A 24,415-nucleotide genomic window follows, 5' to 3' on the forward strand; every position below is an offset into this window, starting at 1 on the left:
ATTGAACATGAGCATACCGCACTGATTGACGAGGTGATTGATGACGGTTCGGCGTATACTGGACGTTTTGCTACGTATCTGATGGATAGATTACAATCCGATTTTGGGCAGGAGAATATGCGGAACCTTGCTGCATTTCTAGAGTCAATGTTACAGCGAGATCCTCAGTCGCGAAAGTCAGCTGCTGCACTGCTTCAACATCTCTTTCTAGTTGGAGAAATACAGAATTGGGGCATTTGAAAAAAGAAAACAAGAATGGCGTGTGATTTCGTGAGAAGGTGTTGTACAATCAGCAGCCAGGAAGTCTAGCCCATTTTTTAAGGAAAACATCAATCTCTAACTTGGTGATCTTTTTCAGTCCATTAAATATGTCAAATGTTTAATGGATCGAAATAATTCTTCAAAAGAGGTTATGGCTGGATCCACCGGGCATAGATTAGCTGCTGATCTTTTCCCCCACGGTCCGTTCCGTCCACAATCTTCTTTCCGAGTACTAACTACGCTTGCGGGTTTATTAATTATCGCGTTATATTATTACTACGTATTATTATCACATGTGCATGTGGGGGGCCCTTAGAAAGTCTAACGAATGTGATCTCGCCTTTTCCTCACGTACTTTTCTCCGCCCACAAACATCCCGACAAACTCCAAAACATGGCTGACACGTCAGTGGTTTACCCTGTAATACGATTGATCGCTGTGCAGCTTCCTGCCTTGGTCGTTGCAGCAAGCATCCTATACGTCGCGGCAATATGCATCTATCGAGTTTATTTCCACCCGTTCGCCCATATTCCCGGTCCGTTTTTTGCGAAACTGACGGACGGATACGGGTTGTATCACTCCTGGCTAAAGAACACACATCTCACAATCCATCGTCTACATGAAGAGTATGGCACCATTGTCCGATACGGGCCCAGCAAGATCCTTGTCAACGACGTTGATGGCATGCGAGAGATCTATGGCTACTACGCGAATTTCGCCAAGGGTAGCGCTTATGAAGTGTTGCGATTCAACCCGGTTCACAGTGTCTTCAATGCCACTGATAAAAAGATGCATCGACGAAAGAGAAGGCTTGTGGGCCAGGGATTTTCGGACAGCGCATTGAGAGCGAGTGAAAGTTGCATTCTGGAACATATGGACAATTTTGTCAACGCTTTTCTTAAATCGGATGATAGGTCCAATACGAGAACAGAGTGGTCGACGGCAAAGGATATTTCCGTACTCTGTATGAACATCCTCCCCGGAAAAAGAAGGAAATAAACGACGAGTTAACCAGAATATAGCTAGCTACTTGTCCCTCGACTTGATCACCGATCTGGTGTTTGGCAAATCCACCAGCACCCTGACCAAGCCCGAAAACCGACAATTCAGATCCCTTCTAGTGACTACTGGTTACCGCATGACCATGGCTTTCCAGATGCCCTCTGCTTTCCGCGCTGGCAAATCTGGACACTGGTTAGACCTGGGGACGTGGACACTACACAATGTAGATAAACTGCGCGCCCAATGGGCTGCCATGCTGCGAGGATGGGCCATGGACCGAATCCAAGCGGAAAAGACGCGGGCAGAAGCTTCGGAACCTGACCGGAGGGACATGATGTCGACAATCATCAATGCCACAGATCCGGATACCGGCGAAAAACTCGACGCGGCAGAAATTGGTGCAGAGGCCTTCACATTGATCACGGCTGGCGGGGATACCACATCCGTGGGTATTTCGGCCACGTTTTTTTATTTGTCTCGTAGCCCTGCTGCGTACGAACGATTGGTTAGCGAGATACGCACTCAGTTCCGGTCAGTAGATGATATTCGCATTGGAAGCACGCTTAGTTCCTGTCACTACCTCCGTGGTTGTATCGATGAAGCAATGCGGTTATCTCCTCCGGTATGTGTACCCTTGTATCGCGAAGCTGGACTAGGCGGCGCCACGGTGCGTGGTATCTTCGTTCCAGAGGGTTGTGTCGCAGCCACACATGCATACGCTATACATCATAACGAAAAATACTTTCCAGACGCCTACTCGTACCGTCCAGAGCGATGGCTCCCTCCGTCAAAACAAAACGGCAACGACGAAATATCAGTAACTCCTGATGCCAAATCTGCCTTTCTCCCTTTTAGTCACGGCCCTAGGAACTGCGCCGCGATGAACATGGCATACCTGAATCTTAGCCTGTCCGTGGCGCGTCTACTATGGCTTGCTGATTTCCGGATTCCGTCGTATCCGGGTCTTGGGTGTATTGGGGGTGGGGATCCGAATAGTAAAGACCCGATGCGCAGGAGGGAGGATGAGTATCAGTTGTATGATATTTTTGCGTCGGATAAGAAAGGGCCTATGTTGGAATTCAGGCGACGGGATATCTCTATTTGATGGTACTACTTATAAATTCAGTTAGGGAAGGCTTATGTAAATATCCTGGTCAACTATATATACTAAACTGCTACATAGACCATATGTAGTTCATGCGGCTCGCTTCCCTGAGCAGCACTTATATAGACATTCTTTAGTAGGGCCTGTTTAAAATATAAGTAACCTTGTTATTGTGGAAAGAAAAAGCATAGATCTGGTAACTAACAGAGCTAGGAGCTAGAAATACTTGTTCAATGTTGCCGTAAACTTTCTATATGGTCACCTTTTTTCTGTCCGGCGGTACATCAACAGATCGCCCAAATTCTAGTTGCAATGCTCTCCTCCAACACCTTTTGATCATCACATAGTCTCAATAGTCACCACATGGTCAACCTACCTCGAACGCTACTGTCTCTCAACCCTTTCATACGTGCCCAACTACTCTTTCACCACCACAGCCCAGCAACTCCACCATTCAAAGCTGGTCAGCCACCCAAGCCGTCACAGCTGCCAGAAACAGCACACAGACCGGAAACCCGGCCGTCCACCCTCGCTGATAATCCATCCTTAAAAACTCATTCAACGCATGCTCGCGCTTCTCCTTGGATACTTTCTCCACCATTATTGCCCTCGTCTGGAGCGGCACAAAACCTCGGTAAATTGTATGCGGGAAGTACGCAATACTGACGATCGCGGCGATGGTGTACAGGTTTGAGGCGAGGGGCCCGACAGCACCGACACTGCCGTCGCCGAGCCAGCCCCAGAGCGTCGAGCTTCTGGCGTTGGCGAGACCGAGGAAAAAGTTGGGGATGAAAGACAGCCAGATGACGGGCAAGCTGACGAAGCGAATGTGGTCCCACCAGCCTGGGAGGACGGCTTGGCGGGCTTCGAACGACACGGCTTTGTGCTTGAAGGCCGCGACAAATTCGTGGGAGATGTAGGAGAAAGTGCCGCTGACAGCAGCGAGGAAGATGGGGGAGATGCGAAATAGGGCGAGGCCGAGGGCTTGTTGGGAGGGGGTTAGCGTCATGGTGGTTCAAAGGTGGTGGTTGATTGCTTGTTTTTGTTTTTATATTATTTTGCCATTCACATTGCCTCTGATCACCGTTACCGCTTCTTATATGCTCAATCAAAAGCGCGATGTGTTTTATAGAACAATTAATCAGCTCGGGGTTCGAACGATTCGGGATCGAAAGATAGTCTTCCAACGCCGATTTCCAGTGTGAAGTCTCTACCCTCTATCAATTTCTTTTTAGTTGAACTTAATACGGCATCACGCAAGTGATCCGCGGCGGATAGAGTCAATATGTTGATGCATGTTCGGCGGTCCGAATACATCTATCGGCGCCCCGAAGGCCGATCACTGCTTCTACTCAGTGGAACATCACGCATCGCCGAGTCGAGGGATCAACCACTCAGCTGTCGTTGGTCACTTGGTTTCGCCTCGTGTATCCTTTAAACGGCAAATAACTCAGGGACGCTTTCCTGTGGATCAAACGCTTGAAGGGCCAGACTGTCCCCCATCATCTGGTTAAGATCAAGGCCATGGGCGCTTAGGAGCTTAGGGCTTTTAGGGTTAGGGTTAAGAACAAAGCGGAAACGAACACATAGAAAATATAAAGACAGTGTCAACAAATCAACTCAAAAGCGGCCATCTTAACATCAAGATGGCCTCAGAAAGTGAGATAGAAGCACCCCGACAGTTCGCTGAGGATTGGCAGGAGCCACTATCCGCATTTTTACGTATAGCTGCCTATGATATGGCGGGTAAAACCGAGTAGGAATACAACGTGACTTGCAAAGAGTAGTATGAATTAGTGGCTAACGGATGGTAAGGTAGGCAGATGTAGCCAATAAAATCCAAGTATCAACCTCCCGAAGATATGTTTTTGAAGAGTACATGAATGGAGAACCCGTTGAATCCAAGTATGTAGTGATAGCAAACATATGTTTTAAACCAAAATTTTCAACTCTCACTCCTCAATGATCCTCCGTAATCAACAATGGCATACGCATCCTCCCATCCAACTCCCTCAAGAACTCTCCCACAAGCGGATCCAACCCAACGCCCAAGGCTCTATCCACCCAATTTCCCCAAGATAACACCTCTAGCTCCCGAGTACTACATTTAGCAGCCAGGAACCCACCCAGCTCTTCAACAGGTACAATCGTCTCCCCGGAGCGGTGCTCATACCGTACCGCCCCCACCACCGTCGCACCCTGTGCGTTGTCGTCAACAACGACTCCTCGTACGATATCTCCAGCACATGCTTCCAAGCCAATAAAATCAAAGGCACCAGTTGCCCTACTCATCTCCGGAACTGCTTTCAGCGCAGCCGAAAAGCGCAGCAGCGAATGAACGATATCGTTCTCACCGACGCCAGTGCCTGTAATGTTGGACGGGCGGTGAACGACAGCGACGAAGCCTGGGATGATGGCTGCGGCGCGCTCGAGCGTCATCTCGCTGGCCCATTTGGCGGCGACGTAACCGTCAGAGCCGTCGCGGGGCGGGGGATAGTTTGCGAGTGAAATAGGTGGGAAGGCATCTACCCCGTTGGAGTGAGATGAGGGCACGAGGTGACCGACGCCGGCGCTAGATACGTAGTGGAAGCGAGGGATTGCTCCGACACCGTGTTCGATGGATAGGCGGAGTAATTCTTTCGTGGACAGGACGTTGGGTGTACGCAGTGAGTGGTATGACTTCATATGAGAGACCTCGGCGCCGTTGTGGATCACAGCGGCTACGGTGGAAAAGATGGCGCGTGCTGTGGCATCATCAAGGCCAAACTGTGCTTGGTAGAGATCTCCTTGGTATGACTTGATCTTTGGAGAGGCGACTTTGTGCGTGCGTCCTGGTCGTACGGCGATGCAGTGTATGTAGGCAACAGATGGATGGGCCACGAGTTGAGAGAGTATTTCCCGACCAAGGAACCCAGTTGATCCAGTGAGGACAACTGAGAATGGACGCTGCAGCCGCTTTGTGGAATTCAGCCATCGAGAAAGAGCTTCCGATGAGGTCACTGCTGGTGGCAAACTCGTTTCGGCATCCCAATCTATACCGGACGTAGCCTCTACAGATCCATTAACGTGATTGGGGCTCGTGTTCCCGACCTTGGAGGCCAGAGTCTCCAGCGCTGTGGCTTGGAACAGTTCAATCAGCGGGATTGATACGCCAAAGGCCTCTTGAATTTTGGCTTTGAGACGCATTAGCAATAGCGAGTTTCCTCCTACTGAGAAGAAGTCCGAGTCTTTAGCGATTTGAATTCCTGTTCCTACCTCCGAAAGAACATCTTCCCAAACGTGTTTCATCTTCAGTTCAGTGGCGTTGAGATGTTGTGGTTCACCATTCGTCTCTTCCTGGAACTGCGAGAGCGGTACCGCGGCTAGCGCCTTTGTATCCAACTTTCCTCTTTCGGTGAAGGGCATCGACTCGAAGGGCACAGCAACAGCAGGCCGCATATAGACGGGTAACGGTAGTGACTGTAGTAATTGACGTAGGTAGACTTGTGGTTTGGAGATGGAGGCTCGCCGCTTCTGGTCGGAAAAGACAACGTAGGCAACAAGGATCTGGTTACTGTCACCTCGTACTCGCACCACAGCGCTGGAGAGTACGCCATCTGACGTGCGCAAGATGCTGTTCGCAACTTCGTCAAGCTCGATACGAATGCCTCGTAGCTTAACCTGAGAGTCCCCATCGATACGTCCCAGGAACAAGAAAGAGCCATCGTGCAGAAGACGAGCCCTATCTCCAGTTTTGTAGATTCTGTCCCAGCCCGGATAGGGTCCTCGCGGTCGAGGAATCTTGTCTTGCACAAACTTGGCAGCAGTAAGCTCCGGCTGTCCAACATAACCCAGCGTGACACCCGGCCCTGCAATGCAGAGCTCACCGGGCCATCCAAGAGGTACGGGTTGTGATTTCTCATCAAGCATGTACACCCCGTAATTGGGCATGGGGGGTCCCACGGGGACAATATAGTTCTCGGCAAATTCGACCGTCTGATACGGCACATCGCCTATTGACGAGATGATGGTGCCCTCCGTCGGTCCGTAAGCATTGAATAGAGCCAAGCCTGGCAAACTTAAGCTTCGGAACTTGCGAATCAGACTAGGGGCGAAAGCTTCGCCTCCGCACATTGCTACCCGCCACTTATGGCATCGTGAAAGAACCGAACTAGCATGGTCGAGTAGAGACGACATTTCTGAGATGATGAACAAGGTTACTGTCACCTTCTCTCTCTCTATAATGGAAGCCAGCTCTATGGGATCTTGCCGATTGTCTCCCATGATAATAGTGCCCCCAAAAACCAGCGCATAAAATATCTGAGCAATGGCCGCGTCGAATCCCAAAGCGCTTTGCTGCAAGATCACATCGCGGTCGATACCCAAGCGCTCGCCAATGGATGTGCACTGGATGGCGAGATTATAGTGAGACACGGTGATACCCTTTGGTCTTCCAGTCGATCCGCTCGTGTAAAGAACGAGCGCGGGTGCAGTTGGGGTCGAAAGGTTAGCGAACACATCTCCAGAAGCTTGAGTTTGTAGCTGGATGTTAAGAAGCCTAGATCCCTGTGTGTTCAATCCTTTTAGACGACTGTCAGTTGCAGAATGGAAAAGTATCACTCGCGGTTTGCATTCATCGATCACCGCTCCAAGCCTTTCCGGTGAATTACGGACGTCAAGCGGCGTGTATGCAGCTCCCACCCGCAATATAGCAAAGATACAGCATATCGAATCAACTGTGGGATCGCAGAAAACAGCTACTGATGATCCTGCCTTTGCACCAGCGTCGGTTATAGCATGGGAAAGTGCGTTAATTCGTGCCAGCATTTGCTGGTAGGTCAGAACTCCGCCAATCAAGTCCTTTACCGCGATAGCGTCAGGCTGAGTTCTTGCCCACTGGTCAACCTGATGGACCACTGTTTGCGTGGAGTACCATTTGAAGTCGATTACATTTCCAGTTCCAACGTCAATTCCCCGCTTGACCAAAGACTGTTCAAACAACGGAATTTCGTTTATGCGGAGCAATACATTTTCAGAAAGGACGCGCAAAAAGTGTATGTAGGTCTTGACAATCAGATCCGCTCCTTCTCTGTCGTACAGATAATCTTGCATTGAAAAGGTCAGCATCCCGGCTCCGTCGTCCTTTTCGTCGATCGAAAGTGTAAGGTCGAATGGCGCCTTGGCATCCTCATAATCTAGGAACGACATGGGACTATCTCCAAGTTCCGGTGATCTGAGCGCGCCCATACGGTAGTTAATTAGGACTTGGAACAATGGCGTGTGTGTTGAAGACGTGGCAACATTCAGCTCCCTTACAATAGACTCGAGTGGTACGCCAGAATTGGACAACGCTGCGTGTGCTTTCTTGCGTGTGTTGCTCAAGGTAGTCGCAAAACGCTCTTTTTTATTGAGCGGCAAACGCAAGGGAAGCAAATCTAACAGGAATCCTATGGTGCCGAGGAACGCCTGTTCAGACCTGTTCGCGTCGATGACACCTATGCAAACATCATCTATGTCGAGGAACCTACTGATCATTACTTGGAAAGCTGATAGGTAGAAGTGGAAACTGGTTGTTTTGGCACTCAGGCTTGCCTTTTGAATAGCCGAGACCAGCTTTGCGTCAATATGTTCGACTATGTCGAGAGTACTGTATCGCGTTAAGGTCTTCCTGGTCCCAACCTTGGCGAAAGGGAATAAAGGTATCGGTTCCACCGCAGGTTCCGGAAACTCCTTCTTCCAGAATGCTAACTTGCTGGCATGAGCCCCCGTCTTGATCAGATGCCGCTGCCTTGCTGTGAACTCCAGATACTGAGTTGGAGATGGCACTCGAGCATCGAGATCCTTGTATACGCTAGCCATTTCATTTAAAGTAATTTGCCAACTCACTCCATCCATAATGATGTGATGGTATCCAAAGATAATGGTATGCTCCTGGGCTGTGTGGGAGATGATTGAAGCAATGAAGGAGTCGCCAACTTCAAGATGAAATACGTAATCTCCTATCCGCCTGAATTCCCGTTCAACATCTGTCGTCTTGTTTCCAGATAGAATTTGAAGTCTGAAGCGCGAATCGGGTAACACGGACTGGATCGGCTCTCCACTAGCATCGTCATTTTGAAGCGCCGTGCGAAAGATCTCATGTCTCTGAGTGACTTGCTTAAGAGCCTTCCCGAGCCTGGGAAGGTCAAGCGGCCCCGTAATACGGTACGATGTCGTGCAGTTAAAAGGCGTTTCTTGTTCTAGATAGGTTGTTGGAAACCATAAGCGAGTCTGACTGTTTGACATCGTATCTTTTCGGGGGACCGATAAAGGCTGCTGCGCGGCGGGAGACTGATCCACACCGACCTGAACAAAATCGTCTATAGGATCATTTCCGCCTTCTGATACCACTACGAAACTCCTCAAGCTGGGTGTAGATGACGCTGGTGTCAAAGCTGAAGGCGAAGACGATTTCTCTTGCCGCACATCATCATGGACGGGAATGGGGATGTTCTCGGATGCGGACGCTATCCCAAATCCAACTGAAAACTCCTCACATACTGCTTCGTTAGAATTTAGATAAAAAGCTTCGGGGCATGTTGAACTTACGCTCTTGTACAGTTGACCCTCCCAGGATCTTGAGTACTGGTACATCGACCTCAAGTTCACTGAGGAACCAAGAACGGAGATCGGAAGCCATCAGCGAGTCGATACCAATCCCTACCAGGTCCGTATCATCTCTTACGGAGTCTGCTCCAAGATCTAACATTACTTCCAGGTGTTTCACAAAATGATGTTGCAAAGTCTTTGAAGCTTCTTCGGGGGACTTGGACATTTCTAGATGCTGCTTAAGACCTTGACCGGCTTCTTGAGTGGTGGATGTCACAGAATTGCCAGATAGACTGATGAGGTGAGAAAACTTTGGTTTAGACCGCCAATTCGATATTTTGCTAGATGATGATGGCGCTGTACGCTTGAGCGCTGTGATCAGATGCGGGGACGGCCGGGTATCACTACCCCATACAATGGCCTCGTTGAGGAGGCTGGAGACATCTGATTCGGTAAGTGAAGAGAAATACTCCCCTACTGAGGCATCGGTTGCCAAAGTGTCACCCCAGATTCCTGGTAAGGAAACAGACGACCCATTAAGCCCTCGCTTCCTGCGTTGGGTAGCCAGAGCCTCCATAAACTGCGAAAGAACCTGGATTAGTCGACATGCCGAGCTTCATCATTATAGAAGAACATACCGCTGTTATTTCAGATTCCCCGGATCCTTCCAGCTTTGCAGGGAATGAAGTCAGTAAGACGAAGAAGTCTAGATGTTGCGAACCAAATGACTCGTCGAGGTTGGCGGCGGCTTCAAATATAGTGTGCGACAAATCTAAGTTTGTTTCTTCCACGTAAAGATTGCCACCGCATACTAGTCCCACTATGCGAGGGAATTTCTGCCTTAACTTATATGCTTCAACTTGACTGGCCAAATCCACTTCCTCGAGATCGATTCGCACACCAGGTTTGCGAAGGGCGGCAACCCAAGCTGGTGTCGCAATATGCAGCGCATGGTGCTTTGCACTTGGGGCAGTTAGTCGCATGGATAAGGACGAGATTAATCATCAGCCTACCTTTCTGCAATGACGATGTGTCTTGCACCACCCGAGACCAGCCAACGAGCTAGGGCTCGGCAAAAGCGATACAGACGTTCGCCAAAAGGTATGTTTTGTTGTGAGTTAACAATGTACTAGTGTCAAGGGGTCTTGCCTGCAACGATATCTTGTCAGCATCAGCCCAGTCCACAATAGTCAACGGGTCTGTAGAATCCGGAAGTCTGCCGACGAGCGCCGAAGCATCGAGTAAGCTACTAGTTTCTTCACCATTCCTTATCTCCGATACGAAGTGACGTGCAAGCTTCAATGTGTTAACGAAAGAGGTTCTGGATGCATAAGAGGCTACCCGAGACTGGATCCGGAACAAGGTGTCCTTCTCTACAGAGAAACTGGGTGACACAATATCTATGATGCGTTGAGCGGTTTGATTCCTAGCGGGGCCCATATTGACGAAGAGGTTTGTGTCTTGGGGTACCAAAGATTGCACAGCCGATCGAGAACTATGCGGATGGATGAAGGTCCAACCTACGCCGGTGCTAGATACCTGATCTGGATCACTGGTGAGGAACACGAATCGCTTATTCGTTCCACGAACCAGTTCCAAGAGCACAAAGGCGAGTAACTTGCCTGGCTCGTATATGACGGCAGTCCCAGCCTTGAACATGCTGTTGATCCAAGTCGCTGAGAGGTACTGCGTCGTTATCTCAATAACTCTGTGTTGCATTGATTCGTCGGCTTCACAAGGCAATTGCCACAATCTGTCGACCATGATGGAATTGGATAGATTTTCTGACAAAGCTATAACGGATCCTTCCTGACCAGGAACTTGACCGATGCAAATGTGGAGATAGTCATGTAATCCTACCCTCAAAGCCATAAGGCTGGAGTAGTTCACTTGAACGTTTACCTTTGCGTTGGATTGTTTGTCTATATTGAGAGCATGCGACCTCGCCCAAGGATAACAGTCAAGCGAATCGATGGAACCGATAATATCTATTACGACATCTTTGACAGGATCGGATGCTCCTTCGATGATGTTTCTTCGACTAGCATTAAATCGATCGTTGGGCTCGCGGGCAGGCAGTACACGAGGAACGAACATTTGATGGTCTCTGATCTTGATCTCATCCTCATCAGTCCACAGGTGGGTAGCTTTGGACAGCTTCCAATGCTGGGCATATACCAAGCGAACCAAGCCGGTTGCTATTGTGTGTTCCACGTTCCAGGTATTGTCTATAAGGATTGATTGAAACCGGGCATCTTGGGCGTGACTGGCGATGGACCGACTCGATGCCACGGTGGCGGCATAAATAGGATCATTGAAGTCACCGTCTAGGGCCACCCATAAGATATTCTTAGACCAATCTAACACGTCTCGAATCTTTTGTAGATGTTTGTGATGATTGATGGGCTCGAATGAGTGGGGAATCTTAAGATCATTCACAATCACGACAGCGCTGAAATTGCGACTGAAGTTGTGCCTTAATTTACCCAACGTATCCAACGATTGTTCGACAACTAAGCTCCCTTTCCAACTGTGAAGTAATCGAACAGAATCCTGTATGATCCGATACGTGGTAAGATTACCGTCTCCGACGAAGAGCAGGTCTCCCGAGAGTTTCGCCATGTGATCTGGGTGCAACGGGTGACGCAAGGCAGCGATTCTGTTGTCCAACGCCTGACTGATCATCAAGGATATCCCTAAGTAGTCTTCAACGTGATCAACGCCGCTGAACATTGAGCTGCGTAGCACATTGTCCAATTCGAGCAGAGGCACCGGTGATCCTAGAGCCTGATCATCATGAGCCGTTAGAGTCCCATACAGCAAATACCTCAACCAGGTAATCTCCCTAGTCGGTTCTACAAATAGGACATATCCGCCCGGCTTAATGAGTTCGCGAAGGTTGGAAATAATAGAGTCCATATTCTGTCGACCATGGATAAGGAAAGAGACCACCATGAGATCAAACCCTTCTTGGGAGATTACTCGCAGCTTGTCGAGTTGATCTGGCTGAAGAGACTCAAGCTTCACTTCTTGAACCCTTTGATCCAAAGTTCCCTCGGCTCTAGATGTAGGGCTAATGTCTCCGAATACATAGGAACCAGAGGTCCCACCAAGTGCCGCTAAAACACTCCTAGATGGTCCAAGGTGATTGGATCCTATCTCGACTACTTGCAATTGCGGAAAACGATGTTTGAGTGTTTGGGTGATCGAACCTAGATGCCTGTCTATAGCCCCGAGTGCGGGTATTATCTCCACAAGAGAAGGAGTAGACATTGTCCCGTTCTCGAAATCTCCCGCCAACAGAATTCTGCTTTGAAGGGATTCACTCAAGGTCTTCATGAAACCAAGATCAACTGTTTCAGGGGACTGAGCCACGTTTTGTGTAATCTCTCTGTGATTGACTTTAGTATTAAGGCTTACAGCGTTTTGCGTATTGCACACACGCTGGACAAAATCTGCCAACGGCTGGTAAGGACCGGGTACTGCCCTAAAAGTACCTTTGCCTCTCAGTTCTCGGAGGTAGGCTAGTGCCGTCTTCTCCAGAAGCTGGTGAATACTGGCTGCGCCGCGTGTCTCGCGAGTTGTTTCTGCCACTGAGTGATTGTCTAAGGCAACGCTCTTCCAGACCGTAGAAAAGAAGAGCTCACGGTCGTCCTTTCTTAAGGCATGGCTCAACGAAGAGAAAACAACGTTTTCAATTTGCATCCATGTGTAGCTTGTGGCAGGATCGTAAACTTCAATATCCGCAGTAAAAGAAGGCAAGTGTTTTCCCGTGATGGAGTTCGTCGCTCCAATACGCGAAGTGATTCCGAGTACGGTACCTCGACCGTATTCTTCACTATTCTGCAAATCCGGATTGAAGGCAAGTCTCCCAATTTTTTGGGGGACAAAAGTTGTCCAAAGGTTCCTGGTTTACGTTAGTCAGTCTACTTGCATAAATATATGTTTCTTGGAATCCCTTACCCGTCTCCTGGGTATGCGAATGCCAAATACCCGAGTTGGATACAAGACTCTATCCACGATGGCTTAACCGATAGCACGCTTCTGTCAACTCCGGAGGACGTCGGCACGATGGCAGAAGCATAGTCCCAGCCGCGCTCCGCTTCGTCTAAGACGGAAAACTCGTGATCATACGATAACCCTACCTCTCTCATAGCAGAGTAGAAATGGTTGATATCCACAGACTTGAGAGGAGCCACTTCGTCGTCGCCGTGTGCCTTTCGGGGCAAGGCATCTACTGTTGTAGTCCCCAGTATAATACGTACAATGCTGGTCACGGCAACTTTGAGTGGAGTACTGCCGTCGGGCATGCCCGTACTTAATGAGAAAACAGCCTCAAGAATAGATTGCCCATCAACGCTTTTCCCATGATGAGGTTCTAACTGCTTGATCGAACTAACAAGTTCCACGCCTCGCGAAGATTCCGGAATAGCAACAGGCAAATGCAACTGCACATCCAAAAGCTCAAGAAGGGAGACTGTTCTGTCGCCTATGAATGACAAGGCTGCATCAAGTATCATAGCACAGAAAGCGCCAGCTGGTAGCAATACCTGTCCCTGAATCTTGTGATCCGGTAACCATGGGACTTCTTCGCGTCGCAAGATGTTGCGCCATTTCAATTCATTTTCCGGACTGCCAGGGCTTCTGTGACCGAGCAATTCGTGGGGCCGAGAGCTTCTCGTGCGATATTCTTTGGATAGACGTGATTCTGTCCAATACGGTTGGCCATGATCCCAAGGGTAAGTCGGTAGGTCCTTGAGTAGGACCGGCCTTGACAGACTCGTACCAGCGTGTGCTTCCTCGTACCCCTTCACATTGATGAAGGCACCAAGACGACACCACAGGAAGGCGAGAGCACTGGTCAAGGCGACGATATCATTGGATTTACGGTCAAGTACGCCGGTATACGGTGTATTCCCCCCGGACTCTTTAAGGGTTTGTGTAGCAGGTCCTTTGAGTGCCGGGTGGGGACCGATTTCCATAACGGCATCGAATGGGCCGGCTTCGATCACGGCCCGCTCTAAAGCTTGCGAGAAGAGAACTTTCTGCGTCATATTGTCGCTCCAGTACTGCGCTGTGAGTTCTTGCCGAGTAGGTGTTCCTCTAGGTCCATAGACACTAGAAATCCAACTACAAGACGGATCTTCTTCTTGTGGAGAGAGGTTGCACGCCTTCAAGGAACTAATGTATGGCTGGGCACACGGATCCATATGGTGGGAATGGTAAGCAGTGTCGACCTGTAGTGCCCTAGCGAATTTCTTCTGGTTGACCAAAGTTTGCCTCGCTTCCTCGATCGCATCTTCGTCACCTGACAAGGTCACGCTCGCGGGCGAGTTGCTGGCCGCCACAGCGACTCGTCCCTGGAACTGAGGAAGGTCGATCAGCGCCTGAGCATCCTCTAGGCTCATTCCGGCAGCCAGCATGGATCCCCTGGCCCCTGAAGCTGATCTAGCGAGATGGGCGTGGACACCTCGGTAGTAAGCAATTCGCACACCTTCCTCGGCCGTGATCACACCAGCAGAATATGCTGCCGCTATTTCTCCGGATGAATGCCCAACGGTGGCACGGAATGTTACGCCAGCAGACCGCAGGAGGTCAACCAAAGCGATTTGAATTGCTGTACAAAGAGGTTGCGAGATGGCCGCCTCCAACAGACGCGATTGGGAGGGTGGCGCAATGAGTTCGGTTTTCAAGGACCAGCTTGGAGGATCAGGGAGGGATTGCAAAGACTTCTCTAGCCTCTCAATCGTAGCTGAGAACTTTGCAGACCCTATTATAAGATCCCGGCCCATAGTCGCCCACTGAGCTCCTTGCCCAGTGAATACGCCCAAGATGACAGGGTCGGATTCCATCTCACCACTAGCACGGATACCAAAATCTTCTCCTGATGATCTTTTGCGGTCCAGCTCAGCCTTCATCTTCTCCGATAACTCTGAGGCAGTTAGAGCCACGAAAGAGACTCGTACAGGCAATATGGTCCGCTTGGTCAGGAGAGTCCAGGAAAGATCCCTCAGGTCGACTGATTCATTGGTGTCTAAGAATTGAATGTACTGGTCTATCATTGCAACGAGAGCACGTTCATTGTTCGCTGAAAATACGAAAGGCAGTGGGGTGAATTTATGACCACTGCTGTTTTGGTCGTTCGAAAAATGCTCAACCCAAGGCAAATTGTTGTGTACTAATGGTTCATAGCTTTCGAGAATTACGTGGGAGTTTGTGCCACCGAAACCAAAGCTATAAAATCTTCAAGTTAACTGGGGAAAGTGGAATAGAGGGCGTTCGGGCGAGAGTTTACCTGTTTACACTGGCACGTCGAGGGCATCCGGTAGCAGGAGCCGGCCACGGCAGGGCCGCGGTCGGGACTTCAAGTGCGTCTAAGAATGGTACCACATTCGGGTTCGGAGTAAAGTAGTGTAGGTTAGGTGGAATTAATTTATGGCGTAAAGCGAGTGAGGCCTTCAACACCCCAGCCAATCCAGCACATCCTTCGGTATGGCCGACGACAGTCTTGATAGTTTTACGATGTTAGTGGATGTTGCTAGTAAAGGGGTTGTAGTCAATACCTTGATACTGCCAACCACCATCTTTTGGGCATCTGATTGAATGACAGAGTCCCCGAAGAAGGCCGCATGTATAGCACCTGCCTCTTGAGGATCTCCTGCTTGAGTGCTGGATCAAAAGGTCAGCAATGAAAAAAAAAAACCATGTCGAGTAACGTACCCTGTGCCGTGCGCTTCAAAGTACTGACACCGGTCAATGTCCTTTGTAGGATTCAACCCTGACTTTTGGTACGTCTCACGTATCAGCGCTGCCTGAGCATCTGAGCTAGGCATGGTTATTCCCTTTGTACGCCCATCCGAGTTGACCCCTGTCTCACGAATAATGGCCTCGATACTGTCGCCATCCCGAATTGCATCTGATAGCCTTTTCAAGAGAACAGTAGCGAACCCGTCTCCCCGAGCGTATCCTTCAGCGCTGTCGTCCCACATGCGGGACCTAGCGGAGAGCATGTGCAGGTTTGCAGCAGATATGAACAGTTCCGGGCCGAGTAGAAGATTGGAACCGCAGACGCAGGCGATGCGACTCTCTCCAGAACGTAAGCCGAGAACGGCTTGATGCAAGGCAACGAGACTAGAGGAGCAAGCGGTATCGACCGTCAAAGACGGGCCATTCCAGTTGAAGAAGTACGAGATTCTATTCGCGTTGAGTGCTGATGAGGTTCCAGTAACCATATACTTGGAGAAGTAGTCCGGATCGCGAGCCTGCACGTCCATATAATCTCTGATCATCAGACCGGCATAGACAGATGTCGAGCTTCCTTGGAGGCTTTGAATTGTGCAGCCTGCAGATTCCATGGCCTCGTAGACGGACTCAAGCAGCAGCCTTTGCTGAGGATCGATAGCTTCAGCTTCTTTGGGTGTAATGTTGAAGAAGGCGGCATCGAAAAGCCGAATGTCCTCTTCCAGAAAGTAAGAACCTTCAACATTTGTTGTTCCATGATGCTCTGTGTCGGCGTGGTAAAAGCCATCAAGGTCAAATCGATCTGCCGGTGGTCTCCTGGAAACATCTCTGGGGGATAGCAGGAGTTTCCACAGCTTGGATGGCGAGCTCGCATTGCCAGGAAAACGACAGCTACTGCCAATGATGGCAATGGGTTCGTTCAATGGTGTTGAGTAAGACATGATGAAATCCTCTATGGAAGTTTTGGGAGGACGGGAATCACGACAGGCCTCCGAAAAATCTAACTTCATTGACCACGTATACAAATAGGCTGTGTAGTTCTGGAATGGATCGAGCGACGACTTAATCATCAGAGAAACGTAAATGCTGATAAAAAGTCTTATACAAGTATTTCCTAAACTAGTTAGATCATCGGCGACTACAGCTCGGACCTAGTCTCTGCAAAGCCGATAACGGTCAAGGCTATCGGCTACGAGGCAAGACTACATCTCCCAGACCGGATGTGCGAATTTCCAAGAGAACGCCGAACATTCTAGATTCCTTGATCTCCCACTGACCGGACAAGAAAGCGAGATGTCAGCTTGAGCTCTCGCACCGCCGAAAATGAGCAGAAGGCTAGTGCGATCGTTATCAACAGCATCCAACAGGCTTATTCGATCATAACTCACCCTCCTCAGCGTATATAGAACCTTTGCGAACCGCGCCGCTCATTCCTTCCACTATACGATATAGAGCACGCCGTCTACTCATTTGTCGACCAGGCAGTTGCCCAGGTGGTTCAGCAATCCAAAAGCTGCTATGGTTTTCTAGCCAATGGGAAGTACGCTTCGGAGCTAGGAAAGTAGTGTGAATAGACTATAGTATGTCTAATGAAAGAAGGCTATTTCGAAGTTTATTAATCGTCTCGATCAACTCATCCTGTCTGGTATTCACCGCCTTAAATGTAAGAGTCATCAGATCATTCGTGTCTGTACCATTATAATTCGTTTTAAGGGACTTGATAATGGTGCCCATCCGACGTAACAGGTGCCTAGACAGTTGTAAGATCATCGTGATCTGGAGCGCAGAGGAATCAGGTACAGAGAAGGACCCGATTTTCATGTCGGGCATCTGGACGTAATCTTCGCGCGCCGTTATCATGGAGCGGTCCAAACACGCTTGCATGTTTCCGAAAATATCATGGTAAGTTTCAATGAGACGCTGGTAGCACGAAAGTACGAGCAAGAAAGACGATTGATCGAATGATGGAGAGTCATTCGGAGCCAACGCCGGTAATGCATCTTCCTGCGGAGGTGTCATGTTGTAACTATTAGACTCTGAATTGCGCGGGTACAGCTTGTCAAGGACTTCTATCAAACGCTGTGATAACTGGAAAGTCTTGTCGATCGCAAAGTCTTTGTTTTTCCAGCTATTAGGTTGTGATATAGAAGTCGGAGGCTTAGGTATCGTGGAAGAAAGTGTAAACATTTCAACGTTGAGATCCGAGAGCCCACGAATAGTAGAGAGTCGCAGATTTTGTGTATCTTGAGGCTTAGGAGTACCGGGGCAAGTTCGCACCATTCCATCGTCTGGAGGCAATTGTTGTTCTGCAGACAACATAGCCCACTCCTGGTTGAATCGATACTGCCAAGTGCTCGCGGCATTCCCCGATTGCAGGTAGGGATCGGCCGTAGGAGAAGCATTAGACGTTGACGAGAATCCTGAGACAAGGTCGACAAAAGTCGGGCCTGACCAGGTGTCCGTCGTTGGATTGTCCGACAGCGGACATGTACTGAGCGCACTGAAATCGAACTCAGTCTGACTGGGGGGGAATGATGTGTTCAACGGCGTCATGGACTCGATTCCATTACCATCATCGTTGCTGGCCAGAGTTGCGATAGAAGATTCTTGAAGGTTTGGCTGTTCGCTCTGGCGGCGTGTAGAGGGGGTCCAGGTACAAACAGCTTTTACCTTTGTACAACGGATGCAAGGGCCTCCATGTCCGGACCTTGAGCAGCGCAGCTTCTGGCCGTGGCACCTGTCACAGGCGGAACGTTGGACGGGATTGGGCATAGTGACGCCGGCCAAAAAAGTGTGTCACACTGTGAACGGCACGCGTAAATGTGGGAGCGTGCTTGATCAGTTCGCGATGAGTATAGGATGTTGGGAGGAAAGGAGGTGGTAAAACGAGGAGCTGAGCGGCACTAGCGGTGGCGACAGCCGCTAACGTCTGGTAAGGTCGGATCCCCCCGCACGTGCCGTCACCCAGCTCCACCACTACTTCTAGTCTGCGTATCAATTGATGGGCTTAGGAAATATCTAACTTTAAGGCTAGAATTATATTTAATTATGTAGAGACATTAGAAATTACAGTATAGATTGGAACTTTTATAACTTTTACATAATTAGCTAACCTTGGCCTTTATAAATTTAAAATTTTGGCTATTTTTACCCTTTTTTAATAGTTTTCACAGGGAGAATTTTTTTGGTGTACATGAAGCCACCATGAGGATAAACCTTTGTTCTCGCACACGGTGACTCGGTTTGTGTATTGCTCGTTATGATAGGTTTGATATGAGATTGTAGCATATATGCAGGTCCTACGTAGCCTCTTATTTCAATATCTTACTCAGTGGACCGTCTGGCGCGACAAATTCCTCAAAGGAAGGTTTGTAAGCCGACACTCCGTCCTCGCCCAAGCCAACAACACGGCCCTCTTGAACAAAGACTTCGACCCAGGCGAGGCTCGCGACCACGTGACGCTCGCTGAGATACGGGGCCTCTTTCTCAGGGAAGGTTTGGCGAACCGGGTCATATGCGATGGCACGCAGGGTTTCAAGATCACGAACATAAAGTTCGACAGTGAAATCGTGATCCTCAATTGACCATTCAGCACCCAGTTCGCCCTTGAAGCGCTCGAGGGCGCCTCGCGTGTCTTTTGTCGAGAATACCTGTGGTGCAATTTGAGCATGATTCCGAAACAGGACGCTAATGATCTAACCTGATGGTACAAGACAAGACCCTTGCTGGAATGCAGGGTTGCGACTTCCTTTGCGTGAGCAATAGTCCCGAAAAAGTGACAGTCCCGTTCCGAGCAGCCGTCCTTCCGGTAATGCGCCAAGGTCAGACGCAGGAGTCGCTCTTTGGTACTCATTGCGTGATCGGTTACTGCAGATGTGAAAGATGGGCAAGTAAGGTCAGACGCATGATGGCCAGTAGCATTGGGGACATATATGGTCAATGCTTCGGCGTCCTTCTTCAAAGCAAACCCGAATCGGCTAGCCGAAACCTTAGTCGGAGGTGGTCAGATTAAGCGTTCGGCAGTAAGTGGGGCCGATGATTAGTCACTACCGAAGGTTCGGAAGTAGATTCGGCGGTTATGTTTCTTGGCAGTTGCGGATCTACATCGTTCGTATTATTGTGGATCCCAATATGAGCCCCAAACACGAGGCTTTGTCGTCAACACTGAAGTTTTCTCTCTACTGGGAACTACTTCTGCACACTGCCAGCCTCATAGTCTGTCGCAAACACGCACCAGTTGCAAACTCGCATCAAATCGATCATGAGCAACAGCAGCACCAACAAGGAAGCGCCGTCGGAGCCTGTTCCTGGCATTGATTCGCCGCCCACAGGAGATGAGATTGAGAAGCCAAGCAGCACAGGGGAGCCGCCAAAAGATGATGAGGAACCCGAGCGCTTGACCAAGGCGGAAGCCTTCTTGCTTGTCGTTTCCATATGCGTGAGTGGAAAGACAACGGGGTTAATGAAAAGCTACTAACTTTTTGTCTACGACAGATTCCTACATTCATTGCGGCCCTTGAACAGGTACGTCTGCAGATTGCAAGGCGCGAACGGACATATCCAGTGCTAATATCTCTTGCAGACCATCGTATCTACCGCAGTCCCAACCATAGCTAAATCCTTCGATGCTTCTCCAGTCGAATATGCCTGGATAGGAACTGCCTACTTGCTTCCCGCTGCTGGTAGGACCTTATCACACTCTTCCTACAACCTGCGCTAACTCAGACACTAGCTTCGGCTCCCCCGTGGGGTGCGCTTAGCGACATCTTTGGCCGGAAGCCAGCACTGCTTGGAGCCATCTTCGTCTTCTTCATCGGTTCCCTCATCGGTGCAGTTGCCCCTAACATACATGCCGTCCTTGCGGGACGAGTGATTCAGGGTATAGGCGGTGGTGGAATATTGGGCTTGTCAGCGACAGTCGTTGGTGATGCATTCAGTCCCCGGTAAGTCATCAAATGCGCATCATCACGAGTAGTCTGCCTAACATTAAAACAGTGAACGAAGTAAGTATTATGGTATAATTGGTGTCACCTGGGGTTTGGCCTGCGGGCTTGGTCCCATAATTGGTGGAGCCTTTTCCCAGTTCGTCAGTTGGAGATGGTGTTTCTGGATTAATCGTATGTCACACCTTTCAAACCCTTTCTACCACTTTTAACTCATCTCTTCATAGTTCCCGTTGCTGGTGTTGCCGCTGTATTCGTCTTCTTCTTCCTCAAGGTCCACACACCTAAGACACCCATCATCCAGGGGTTGCTCGCAATGGATTGGCTCGGCACGCTCTTGCTGGTCTGCGCAACCGTTATGTTCTTACTAGGACTGGGCTATGGTGGCGTTGCATACCCTTGGGACTCGGCCATCGTCATCTGCCTCATAATCTTTGGGGTGGTGGCACTCGGCATATTTGTTGTGGTCGAATGGAAGGTGGCCAAATATCCCATCGTTCCAATGAGACTCTTCCAGTCCATCTCCAACGTCAGCGTTTTCGGTATCGCATACCTACACGGGGCCATATTTATCGCCAACCTTTACTATCTTCCTCTGTACTTCCAGAGCGTCCTCGGTGCCACTCCCCTCCTCTCTGGCGTCTATCTACTTCCAGTAGCAGTCACCTTGTGCGTTTTGTCAAGCTTGAGCGGATATTACATTAGCCAGACGGGCCGATACAGACCGCCTATCTACATCGGCTTGGTAGTAATGCTTTTGGGAACTGGTCTCTATATTGACCTCAAGCCTTCTCCATCCTGGCCACGAATCATTCTCTACCAGATAGTATCTGGGCTCGGACTCGGGCCGGTCTTCCAGGCTCCAATAATGGCCATATTCACTCTCACGAAACCTGCAGATATCGCGGCCGCAACAACGACACTCCTCTTCATTCGTGACATTGCAACTGCCATGTCGATTGTCTTTGGGGGCGTTATCTTTCAAAACCGCATGTCACAGCAGTCGGGCAAGATTACTGACTCCTTTCCACCCGAACTAGCCAACCAGATAATCGGTGGGGAGTCATCGAGTACGCTAACTCTAATCCCAACTTTGCCGGATGACCAGAGACGCGTCATCAATGAGGTGTATACTTCGAGCATACGCACTGAATGGATATTTTACACTGCACTTGCTGGTGTAGCACTGCTCTTGAGCTTGTTAATCAGTAAGCAGGTGCTCTCTAAAGAGCACAAGCTTCACAAGACAGGACTCGATACCATGGAGCAAAATCGATTGGAGGAAGAAGAGAAGAAGGCGGCACACGAGAATGGACAATCCCAGGTCTAGACACTTCCTGAACCTCCTAGGCCAAGTTGCGTACGATACTTGGGGAGCTCCAGTTTCATGGTCTATTCAGTGGATATACTCACTAAATATTGTATGGCGTGGGAACATATTATATTTTGTGGCTGTTCACAAAATGCTTTAATCAAAACTTACATGTATTATCAAACTTATTATCGCAAGTAGCACTTTTAAATGCATTGGTTTCTGATAGATTTAATTACACTGGGGTATTCTGAGCGAATTACTAAGAGACACTCTCACGAGTTTGTATCAGCTCACAACGGTGTCCCAAACTGAACATATTCGCTCATAGAAAATCTAAGGAAAAACAGATCTCCTAGCTGTTTTCTATTTCAACCGTTCATTCAAGGAGTTGATCGCTTGAACGCCGATTATTGTATCGGGTTCGGCGGCAACATTCGGGTTCGGCGTGGCACAAACCGGGCATGTAGAAGAGAGGTTAGTGCACGACACCTAATCACTGTTTATATTCCGCTTCTAATCAAAATATCTTTGGTACACGGTTCGCCTATGAGTCTATACAAGAGGTTCTCTGCTCATTTTATTACTTGGAATAAGTCGGCCAGCGGCATCGCCAAATCAGTTTGAGAATTTTCATCGTTCATAAACAAAATGCACACCTTCTTCAAGTCACCATTCTTCAACTTCGAGTTCCTGCGACTCCTTGCCATGGCTCCTTTCGAGGGCGGCGAGATCGCAGAAATTCTCGAGGCAGTAAGCAAAATCAAGGACCTGGATCCCGAGAGCTGGTACGACGCCTGGAGCGAAGCCGGCACAAAGGCCGAGCAGATTGCCCAAGAGGGAGAAGATTCAAGGGACCAAGTGGCTGCCCGTCGCGGCTATTTACGCGCAGCCCGATATCTTCAATCGGCCATGTTTATGCTTAATGAGGGCCCCATCGGTTACGACAAGCGCGTGTTGCCGACTATCGAGCGCTCAATTCGCGACTTTCGGAAGGGTGTTCAGCTTCTAGATGCACCGGTTCACTTCCTCGAAATAGACTACGAAGATGGCGTGAAATTGCCAGGATATCTATACTTGCCACCCTTGAATAAACGTCTCCCTAGCGGCAAGACACCTATCCTCATTAATACCGGTGGCGGTGACTCTACGCAAGAAGAGATCTATTTTATCAACGCGTCTGTGGGCCCAAGCCTAGGCTACGCAGTTCTTACCTTTGACGGCCCAGGACAGGGTATCGTTTTACGGCGCGAGAAGTTGGCGATGCGTCCTGACTGGGAGGTCGTCGTGTGCAAGGTACTCGACCATATATGGGACTTTGCGGCGCAGCATCCAGATGCCAATCTTGATCTAGACCACGTGGCTATCACCGGTGCGTCCATGGGCGGGTATTATGCCCTGCGTGGAGCCGTCGATCCCCGTATTACAGCATGTATCAGCGTCGACGGATTCTATTCGATGGAGAGTTTTGCTGAAGGCCGAGTACCAGCCTGGCTGTGGAAAGGTTTCAGGGCCGGCTACATTTCCAAGTCAGTCTTCAACGCCGTTGTCGGAGTCACATCGTCGCTCAACTTTCAACCTCGCTGGGAGTTCAATCACATGAAGTGGGCGTTGGGTCAGGATAACGAATATGATGTGATTCGACGTATGCTTGATTTCTCGCTCCGTCGTGCTGACGGGTCAGAGGTCCTGCATGATGTGAAATGTCCAGTGCTGGTCACTGGCGCTGGGTCGTCGTTCTATTTCGACCCGAGCACCACAACGCGTAGGATTACGGACAAGCTTGTGCATCTGAAAGCTGAGGATAAGGAGGAGTGGATCGCTACGGATGTCGCTTTTGGTGGGCTGCAGGCTAAGATTGGCGCCTTTGGCTATTCAATGCAGCGTACTTTTGGGTGGCTTGATAAAATTTGGAAAATTGAGAGGGAGCCGCTTAGGTTGGGTGGAGCACCGATTAAACGCGAAGGTTTCAGTACTAATGGAGTTCCTGATATTGTATCTATTTTGAAGAAGCCTTGAGGAAAACCACAACAGGAAGCGTGGAATACTTGGGGACAGTGATGGGTATATCTTCTACGACAATCAACATCGAAATATATAATAGCCATGATTGCTCCGGATCAAGTTAAAACCTTAGAGGAGAGCTAGAGCTAGAATTAAAGTGATCAATTGATATAGGTGGAAGAAAGTTTGCTAGAAGTGCTCTGTATTTAGTAAGCTTATAGTAGTAATACATATCTCTATCTCCAAGCATGTACTAGTAGTAATTGAACCCTTTTGGCATTGCGCAAGGCAGAACCTGACATTCATCGAGTGATTACACGCCGTATTGGAGAGTTTTGCAACCTTCAGATTGAAACACCGACCCATGGTTAGTAGGATACAGACGTAAAAGGTTTTCTGCAGCTCCTTCAGTGTCTTCAGCGCCGAAGTTGTCTCCTTCTCCGTGAGCGCTGATCATCTGCCTATCTTTGAATCTGTTAG

At 49.3% G+C, this 24,415-nt stretch overlaps 6 protein-coding genes across 6 annotated transcripts; 3 read left to right on the forward strand and 3 right to left on the reverse strand.

Moving 5' to 3' along the window:
* Window positions 1-654: 654 nt before the first annotated feature.
* On the forward strand, window positions 655-2,368 carry TRUGW13939_05707 (uncharacterized protein; the record flags this gene model as incomplete). Its single annotated transcript, XM_035488867.1, has 2 exons — window positions 655-1,225; window positions 1,284-2,368. 2 exons carry the CDS (start codon window positions 655-657, stop codon window positions 2,366-2,368), a joined length of 1,656 nt encoding a protein of 551 aa, XP_035344760.1.
* A 454-nt stretch (window positions 2,369-2,822) lies between these two features.
* On the reverse strand, window positions 2,823-3,377 carry TRUGW13939_05708 (uncharacterized protein; the record flags this gene model as incomplete). The annotated part of the gene is made up of 1 exon (XM_035488868.1): window positions 2,823-3,377. One exon carries the CDS (start codon window positions 3,375-3,377, stop codon window positions 2,823-2,825), a length of 555 nt encoding a protein of 184 aa, XP_035344761.1.
* Window positions 3,378-4,327: 950 nt separating this feature from the next.
* On the reverse strand, window positions 4,328-16,617 carry TRUGW13939_05709 (uncharacterized protein; the record flags this gene model as incomplete). Its single annotated transcript, XM_035488869.1, has 9 exons — window positions 4,328-8,886; window positions 8,936-9,515; window positions 9,574-9,898; window positions 9,949-9,997; window positions 10,066-12,842; window positions 12,899-15,169; window positions 15,231-15,442; window positions 15,499-15,604; window positions 15,656-16,617. The coding sequence occupies 9 exons, from the start codon at window positions 16,615-16,617 to the stop codon at window positions 4,328-4,330; spliced, it is 11,841 nt and encodes a 3,946-aa protein (XP_035344762.1).
* A 634-nt stretch (window positions 16,618-17,251) lies between these two features.
* On the reverse strand, window positions 17,252-19,529 carry TRUGW13939_05710 (uncharacterized protein; the record flags this gene model as incomplete). Its single annotated transcript, XM_035488870.1, has 3 exons — window positions 17,252-18,339; window positions 19,005-19,326; window positions 19,377-19,529. 3 exons carry the CDS (start codon window positions 19,527-19,529, stop codon window positions 17,252-17,254), a joined length of 1,563 nt encoding a protein of 520 aa, XP_035344763.1.
* A 408-nt stretch (window positions 19,530-19,937) lies between these two features.
* Window positions 19,938-21,949, forward strand: TRUGW13939_05711 (uncharacterized protein; the record flags this gene model as incomplete). Its single annotated transcript, XM_035488871.1, has 6 exons — window positions 19,938-20,114; window positions 20,171-20,200; window positions 20,259-20,358; window positions 20,409-20,619; window positions 20,672-20,793; window positions 20,847-21,949. The coding sequence occupies 6 exons, from the start codon at window positions 19,938-19,940 to the stop codon at window positions 21,947-21,949; spliced, it is 1,743 nt and encodes a 580-aa protein (XP_035344764.1).
* A 633-nt stretch (window positions 21,950-22,582) lies between these two features.
* On the forward strand, window positions 22,583-23,950 carry TRUGW13939_05712 (uncharacterized protein; the record flags this gene model as incomplete). Its single annotated transcript, XM_035488872.1, has 1 exon — window positions 22,583-23,950. The coding sequence occupies one exon, from the start codon at window positions 22,583-22,585 to the stop codon at window positions 23,948-23,950; it is 1,368 nt and encodes a 455-aa protein (XP_035344765.1).
* Between the last annotated feature and the right edge of the window lie 465 nt (window positions 23,951-24,415).

Source organism: Talaromyces rugulosus, chromosome III (assembly GCF_013368755.1).
Source record: "Talaromyces rugulosus chromosome III, complete sequence".
NCBI classification, from domain to species: domain Eukaryota; kingdom Fungi; phylum Ascomycota; class Eurotiomycetes; order Eurotiales; family Trichocomaceae; genus Talaromyces; species Talaromyces rugulosus.